General features: G+C 47.9%; 1 protein-coding gene across 1 annotated transcript in view; it reads right to left on the bottom strand.

Annotated features, from left to right (window-relative positions):
* The window catches only part of LOC126577936 (syntaxin-1A-like), a 19,898-nt gene extending 16,270 nt beyond the window's left edge, over window positions 1-3,628 (bottom strand). The window contains 5 exon segments of the mRNA XM_050240017.1: window positions 1-53; window positions 895-899; window positions 3,454-3,540; window positions 3,543-3,586; window positions 3,588-3,628. The exon segment at window positions 1-53 is cut by the window's left edge and continues 128 nt beyond it. Of these exon segments, the coding sequence (XP_050095974.1) occupies window positions 1-53; window positions 895-899; window positions 3,454-3,540; window positions 3,543-3,586; window positions 3,588-3,628 (230 nt within the window).
* Window positions 3,629-9,019: the final 5,391 nt, after the last annotated feature.

Raw genomic sequence — 9,019 nt, 5'->3', positions numbered from 1 at the left:
CCCTCCACCGGCACAGCCACATCCTCGGGCATGTCCTCATCGTCACTTTGGGCCTAGACGGTGCGAAAGAGGACATTAGAAAATGGGACATTGAAACACATTCTTTCAACTTTCATTAGTATAATACAGTATGTAGTTGGGTAGAAGTAAAATCGAGAGTAATAAAGAGAGAGAGAGAGAGAGCATATTAAAAAGTCAAAATTATGATCAAAACAAATATTACGGAATTCTCAATCAAATGAAAATCTTCTATAGAACTACTTCAATATACAGAGCTGTGGGGTAAGAAACAATCGCCGAATCGAAATGCTTATCTTCACGCACGTTCACAGCGTGAGAGCATGGCTACACCCCAATCACAATCCAATCCCACTGCCCCATGGTCATGATATGGTAGCATCATGTGCGTCATTTGCCGAGCTTCCTACTAATCGATCGGGCACGAACGAACAACGGAACGTTGCCTATTTGTTGCAACCAGCTACGGTACACGATCCCCGGGAATGTGAATGTGAATCAATATTCTCGCGATTTGCATCGTCTCGGACGCATTTTACCACTCCAGCTTAATGCTCGCTATACTTGCAGTAACCATATCGCTGCTGCGAGGCGTGACAGACACAAAAGGCTTTCACAAGATGTCCTTATGCTCGCTCCCATGTGAGGACAAGCACAGAGAGAGAAAGAGAGCGAGAGAAAGGATGAGTGTGAGTGTGTACTAAGGTCAACACCGCGGCGACGACCGCACCCAGGAGCAGATACAACCATCCCATTCAACTATTAACGTTATGTTCAGCATGCAATTGAAACCCCTCTCTATCCTGCTTTGTTAGTGTGGCACCTTCGGCTCACTCTGCCGTGAATCTCTCTTCTAATGGGTCACCACTACTGTACACACACTCTCTCTTTCTCTCTATCTCTTTTCGGTCATCATTTGCATACATCCTGCAGACAGCGACCACCGCACGTGTGCGTCATATATCGTGCAGTAAACTTTTGCTGCAGATACTGTGTAGGAGACCGGGTACCTCAAGTGAGAGCACCAGCACAAACCGTGAATGATCAGTAATCTCTTTATCCCTTGTCTTCCAGTCAATTGCCGTTGCGATGAGTTGACCTTCTAGGAGCACGGAAACCGTGTTGGTGGCGACACCGATCATCGATCAGAGTCAACCAACACATTATGCCGTTTTTCGTGGCCCTACCCCTAGTCATCCTCACAATGTCCTCCCGATGATGTGAGCTTATACCACACAATCAATGACGTCAATCGAATCCGGCGTGACGGCAGTGATAGAAACCACAATGCATGTCCCCGCCCCGCAAGTGGGCGACAGGATGCTATAAAACGATATCAGTGCGCATTTTTGCACCCCCACGATATCGACCGCCATGCGACGCGTCTCGTGCTGTTGTCGCCGGAAAGCCGTCATTACTTTCTCCTGGCAGACTCAATTTGCAAAATGATTCTAATATGCTTTACTTCAAGAGAATCAGAATCATTTCGGTTAAATGTACGAAGAATCAATTGCAGCTCATTATAATGTGATAAGCCGTCTCCGGTTATCTTGGAAGACATTTCAAGTATCAATCCGAGGGCGATAGAGAACGAGATGATTCCAAAATTAATCTACAGATCGATACGATCAGCAGAACTCGGGATATTGATTCGCCCAGGGGCTGGAAAGGAATATTATCTGGAACACAAATGACGGACACTCTCTCTCTCTCTCTCCCCTTGTGGTCCTTTGTCCCAAAGCTGCTGCGATAGGATACGGATCAGGCATCAGGGGTTATGGTAACTGAAAAGAGAGGAATTTTCTATTTTCCACGACCTACTTATTCTCGACGCTTCATGAAATACCATAAATACGACGTGAAAAGCACCATAAAGGGTACCTTCCGCGACGACCCACGAGACAGAAATCGGCGACGGTAAGCACGTTTCTGGCGCATCATCAAGCACCGTATCGCCTCGACAATGAAAATGGCTTTTCCGTGACGGTATGACGGGTTTTCCAATTTATCGCAGCGTAAAGTTCATTTCTTTACGATTGTTTCATGATTTGAATACTAAGCGCAGTAGGCCGGCCGGGAATCTGTGGTTAGTGCCACTCGCCACTGAAGCAGCACTGGACAGGCATGAAACATTGCGATCGGCGATGCGATGACTCACAGAATGCACCAGGACATGCACGGCATAATGGCGAGCAGACGGTCTAGCCTAGTACCAAGCAACGTGCTTCTGTGCTCCATATGAGATTGGCCGCCAACCACCAGGGGGGGCCGCCGCCGCCGCCGCCAGACGGCCACTCTGACCTACCGGCAAGAGGACAACAGAATCAATTCATACCACCGGTCGGCCCAGCTTGGTAGCACAGCAAAAGGACTGGGATATCATCTCATCCGGTCGACGCGGGGAGCAGGGTGATGCGCCTCGTTGCCCAGCTTCTGAAGCACGCCTGCCAAGCGAGCAGACATTCCGAGAAGCGTGTGTGTGGCTGTGGAATTTAATCCGCTGCCGGGTTCGCACGATTCGCTCGATCAACAAAACGCAGACGCTTGCCGTAATCGATTGCCGTCGATCTAAATTTAGGAAGCAACATCTCGCGACGTTCCTCCACCCATGAAGCACGATTTATGTGTTTGTTTCCATGGCATACTTATGCGCCAGCGGTCGATCGATCAGAGGAGATTATTATTATTCATCGGCTACTGCGCTTTTAGGCGAGGTTATTCGTGCCATTCCAATAAACACTACCCCGGCGCCACGTACCCACGTAATTATTATGCAAAAGGAAAACGGCATAATAATGCCACCCAAAAAGGCCAATGGCAGTTAGTGTGCTTCACATCGCAAACGTCTATTGAATCTATTGCTTTACTATTTTTAGATCCAAAATCTTATCATTTGCCGACTGACACTAAATCTACTAAACCACGCTAGGTCATCCTACACCCTTTCCTCAATGATATTAATTGATAGCTTCTGAGCAATGCATGCTGTGCTTGGCTAACACTTTTGTCACATCGTCACTGTCATCCAGCAGCCGCCTTCTCGAACCAAGCTACGAACCAAGATAAGTGATGACGGTGCTCATCTCACGTGACGGGTAAGTTTGTTCCGTGTGCGGCATTAGAATAGAAAGCCACAAAACATTTTCCCCTCCGCTCCCACTCGCCACCACCAGAATACGGCAGAACGGATGAAGTACGGTTGAGCGAGAGAGCTTTTGCGTGGGAACCGGAGAACCGGAACGGAACGCGGATACTCTCTCCCGGAAAAGAAGAGCAGCAACTCGCACTACTGAAAGCACGCTCTCGCTCGACTCTCACTCTTGGCTTTGGTTTTGGGGGGGGGGGGGGGGGGGTGGGGGGGGGTTGGCGGGTTGGCCAACCCTTCCGCCTTTACCATCACCGGATTCTTGACCCACCCCTCTAGGCAGCACAGGCCGAGAGGTTCGGGCTCGTCCTGTGACGCGACTCGACCCATTACCGGCAGCAGCAGCAGCAGGTCGGCCAGTGTTATGTGTGTGTCCGAACCAAGTCGTTGATGATGTTCATGATGATGATGATGATGACGACGACGACGACGGCTGCGATGATGACCCACAACGGCACTGCGCATGATCGTGAAAGGCGGGAGGGATGGATATTGCAGACAAAATTTTCGACATTTTTTCGCATCCCACAAAGAAGCCATCCGCCGACAGCCACGCCGACCACACCGGCCCGTCACGCTACGCTGGCTGACTGGCCACCGTGTGGCCGATCCTCCTCACCACTGACTCACCACCATTTGTGCGCCAACGTTCCTCAGCAAAAGTGACCACTTTTCTTCCCTTTTGTTACCCATTTTGTGCCACACCAAAGCCGCCTGTCTGGATGCGCTGACTCCATGCGCTATCAAAACTGTGCGGCCGGTGGTTTGCTGGCTGTAGAGCGTCGTATCGCACGGGCATGTATGTGACCCCACCACCACCACCACCACCACGAGTCCGGATTCGTCCAATCTCGTATTGCCTACACCGAGGCCATGTTCCACTGATAAGACGAACGATTTCGCGCCTCCATATTCTTGGGCCGATGATAAGCGAACGAGCTCTCTCGCTCCATAGCAGGCGGTGGGTAGTGGCGTCGAGAGAAGGTGGTTCAAAAAGTGCCAATATTTGCAACCCACCAACCAACAAAGTCAAACCGTGTGTGGGGCGATTGCCAACAAGGTGATCTTGAACCTTGTGACGCCCTTGACCGGCTCCATTACCATCACCGGTTCGCTTCCTCGCCAGGGGGCCAGGGGGCACGATGAATAAGTAAATTGAATTTACGGCCATGCGGTGATGCGGTGTTGCGGCTTCTTATGCTGGCTGCCACCGACTCTCTCTCTCTCTCTGTCTATCTCTGCACCGACCTGGTCGGTTGAATCAAAATTCCAGCTCCGAGCTCCATCGAAGGGGAAACAAATTTGGCGGCGATGGTTCAAGGACATCGCTAAGGTCGTCGTCGTCGTCGTCGTCGTCGCCACCGATGCCGGTTCTTCATTTGCTGACTTTCTTCTTCCTCACGTTGCAAGGCGCGTGGCTCTTTTTTCTGGTGGGATCGAATTCTTCTCGACTAAAACAATACAAACAGGCGACATATTAATCTCCGGCCCAATCACCCTCTTCCGGTACATTGTACGTAGTATGAGAGGTGTAACAAGGCTGACTCTCAAACGGTTCGCAAGGTTAAATCAACGAAACTCATTAAACGATGGCAGCGATAGAGCATATAGGATGCATCATGTTTCACCTCCCGCCAGTCAATGCAAGGTGAAACGTGTACTATCTTGGTGATGCCTTGCATATTTTGTTCTTCCCCGTTACCTTAACTCGACTATACCGGGTTCGTACGGCCGCTGCATCACCGTTTTCAAGTATTTTCTCTACACAATTCCCAATGGCTGCCGCCATCCACATGTGATTCGAAAAGATACATTCGACGTCTACTGCGATGTCTCCGTATGGATGGCTGCCCCGGTTTCATCTCTAACCAGTTCCATTTGACATGTTATTGCCATAACAACAGCCTAGAGCAACACGGGCTCCTTGAGTGAGTTCAGTCCACTGGTGAGCTAAAACGATAAGACACCAGCAACACGACGTGGTCGGACTCTGACTCATGCGCCAGCTGGATGCGACTTCCGAAGAGACTTATGAGGGCGTGATAAACACGAGAGCTCAAATGGCGGCCATTAGGAGGGTGTCAATTGTGAGTGCACACGCCACTAACACTGGTTCGTCGCTGCGCGGATCGCGGAACTTCCCGGGCCGAGCGCCGGGGGGAAAAAACCATTCAACAAAAAAGCTCTTCAATTATAGCTCCCAGTCACCCTAGGGGCCCCGTTAGTCATAGGATTGTTCGCTGGATTCACGTCTGGTTGAATGTTTTAGTTGTAGTTCATTGTCCAAAAACTACATCTGTTCCAGGGCCCAGATGCAGATGACATCATACTACGGTGATGAAGTCAAGTCAAGGAAAAAGCGGAATCTGCACTACGTCCTCTTCCTCCATCATCTTCTCCTTCTCCACTTCACTTCTCCAGGTCATGAGCAATCGACCAAAGATGGAACAAACCGCCATCTTCACACACAAACACAGCCAACCGTGACACCAACCTACTTTCGTAGCATCATCCGCGCGGTGTGAATCAACGGAACTGACACCCTTCCCCCCCCCCCCCCCCCCCCCCCCCCCACACGCCGGTGGCCTACGACCGGTTGGTGGGGTTGACCGCCGAGGCGCCGGCCTTTACCACACCACTATTCCCGCACTCCCCACCCTCGACCCTGGGGTACCAGCACAAATACACAGATAGTTGGTGCCACCTCTTGCTCTTGCTTTTTGCCACCTCTTGCTTTACTTAAAACATTCTGGAAATGCACTGAACGATATATAACATGCACAAAGAGAAAACAGTCAGAACAAGCCAAAGAACAACAACAACATAGGGAACAGCAAACGGTGGGGCGGGGGGGGGGGGAAGATACGGAAAAAGGCCAGCGCATACCGAGGATACCAAGTAAAACTCACCTTTGCAGATAAAGTTTACACATGGGCAAATATAAACGCAAAAAAAAAAAACAAACAAAAAATTGTAGGAAAATTAGTGCAAAATAATGCAGGAACCGAATGTAAGCATTAGAACCAATTTCAGATCCTAAACAACATATAATGAATTGACAGCATCATGAGGCTTTCTGCGGTGGTCACTTTGTAGAATAAGCGGGGTTTTGCGAATTAGCGTGAGCCCTCTCTATGAAACAGTGGAAGGCAGAAGGCAACTTTTGCGAATATTTTATCACAAACTGTCATGCAAAAAAAAAAAACAAGGATAAGAATGATAAGAAGAAAAGGGAAAAGAAAAGAAGAATACGGTCTAGCAAACGTATTGAGAAGCATTATTATTGGAAGGAATTAATTTATATTTATATATGGGATATATATATATAGAATATCGTTTACACAATCATCATCAAGGTAGAACTAACCTCTATATCCTTTAGGTTTTTTTATGTACGGTATTCACATTTTACATACAGTACAGGTAGTGATGATTTAGTCAGAGGGTTTTTTTTTTGGTTTGTTTGGTTTTCATTAGTTTGCACAACAAAACACATCCACAAAACCACAATTACGAGTACACACATTCAGATGTAGGCGCGATAGCAGGAAGATGATATTCATATTTGGTGGTGGTGATGGTAGTAGTAGTAGTAGTAGAAGTAGTAGTAGAAGTAGTAGTAGTGGTAGCAGTGGTTTAGTGGTTGATGGTACATTTGCAGTAGTAAGAGTAGTAGTAACAGTAGTAGTTAGTAGAGGTAGAGGGTCGTAGTAATCGGTGAGAGGTAATAGTAGGGGCAATGATGATAGTTGTTGCAATGATGATGATGATGACGATGATGATGATGACAATAGTAGATGTAGATGTGGTAGTAATAGTAGAAGTAGTAGTGGTAGTAACAGTAGTAGTGGTGGTAGTAGAAGAAGAGAGTACAGAAACACAGTTATGAAAATAGAAAATTAAAAAGAAAAGACATTTATTTGTACATTTATTTACAACAATCAGCAACATAGGGGTGATTAGTATTAGTAGTAGTGTAAAAACGGGTACCTAGCGCAGCAGTTCTAACAGGATATCAGTGAATGAAACGGGTGGTACAGGGAATCTCTAATGAGGAAACAACTACCGGAGGATAAGATAAGGACAATGAGGATAACGATGTGCGATACTCTCGCCACACGAAACACAAATGCAGCAATAAATGCACTAAAACCGACTACACACAAAAACAAACGGGGGAAACTCTCATGAATGGAATTTATCACCAAAAAAGATGGAACGAATGGAATGGCACACCGCTAACAAGGACAACGGGGGCTGATGGTACACTACGATTCAGTTGTTACAATCGAATGTCAATCTAACACAACGAACATCACATCGATATAGCAGCTGCTGTGCGCTGCACGGTACAAGGAGCCATCGACATTGAGCAAACGACTTGGATGGGCAAAGCGAACAAGGATCCAAGGCGGCATTGTACGAAACCAGAGCCAGCGAATTATGATTTGACACCAGATCGAACAATTAACATACACATAAAAAAATTATCCTAAACACATACACACGCACACACACAGGCACGCAAAAAAACACACACACCAAATGTGTAAGATATTACAACAAAAAAAAAAATAAAACAACAAAAGTCACTCAAAACGGATATTAGAAAAGGGGTAAGTTAAGATCCAAAAAACCATCCAGAAAAGGGATCACCCATACAAACACCGGTTTGCAACATCGAAACATCAAACAGTGCGTGTGCGTGCGTGTGTAAGTGTGTCTGTGGAAAGCTGGTATTGCATAAGACGGTTAACCTCCTGCCTGGAGCGGACAGCACATGGCGAAAATCCCACTCGATTACTTAAGCCATGAGCGTGCGCTGAGGTTAATTGCTTGAAGAAGGAAATGCAACACCGTCCAGCCAGCCAGCCAGCGCCCCGGGGGTGGGGGGCAGTCCAACAGCCACCCATTTGGCCATTAGCCACAAGACACCCAACGTCACCTTGAGTAACGAAAGTCGCCCCCAGGACCAGTGATTTGACCGATTGCCAGCATTGCTCTGTTGCGTGTCCTTGAGGGCAAAAAAGGGTCTCAAATCGAACAGCGGCAAACAGGCGGGCAGGCCATGGGCTCGGGGTGGTCTCTGTGGCAACATGCAACAGAGGAATGAGTTTCCTGGGAGCACCAGCTCCCACTTCCGTCTCCGCACCACCCGGAAAACTATCATAGTTCCGGTGTAGGTTTTCCCGGTTGGTGGCAGTGGTTTGAACGATATCAACCCGAAAACATCATGCGCAGACGCACTGATTATGTCTGCGTCATTAGGAAAAACGTGCCACCGGAGGCCACACATAGGAGGAGGAGAGGAAGGAGAAGAAAAGGTGGTTGCGCGTTTGTAGCGCCTTTATTATTATGTCCTTTGACACCTCGCTCGCTCGCTCGTTCGCTCTCTTTCTCTCGCTTTAGAATTTCTCCAATTGTTTGCCATGCAGCCAGCCGTTGTGTTGCGTTCCGCAATATCGTCTGCGCTGGTTGCGAGGCTATTTTTAAACGATTTTTTTTTGATGAATCACTTCAGGAATCCTCAGACAAACAGCATAAATACGGACACGCACACGGCATGGCCTGCTGCTGAGGGAAGAGGATTCCAGTGCTTACTTGCGTTGATCCTGATCCAGAACAGAAAAAAAAAATCGTACAATCAGTCAATTAAAAAAAAAAAAGAAAAAGCGACGAAACCGGGACGTCTCTTCATTGAGAAACGAGAGCGAGAGCGCACATGCGACGATACGATGCAGCAGCACATTATGGGGATTCACCTTTTTCATTCATGAAACCGACTCGCACTCGCACCAGCATCCAGGTTAATCTGGAGCGGCGAGGAGAGCTTTTGCATGCTGGAAGGAGCTTTGG

This window comes from Anopheles aquasalis, chromosome 3 (genome assembly GCF_943734665.1).
Source record: "Anopheles aquasalis chromosome 3, idAnoAquaMG_Q_19, whole genome shotgun sequence".
NCBI classification, from domain to species: Eukaryota; Metazoa; Arthropoda; class Insecta; order Diptera; family Culicidae; genus Anopheles; species Anopheles aquasalis.
The sequence above is the reverse complement of the archived record's forward strand: the minus strand, read 5'-3'. Positions and strand labels throughout refer to the sequence as shown.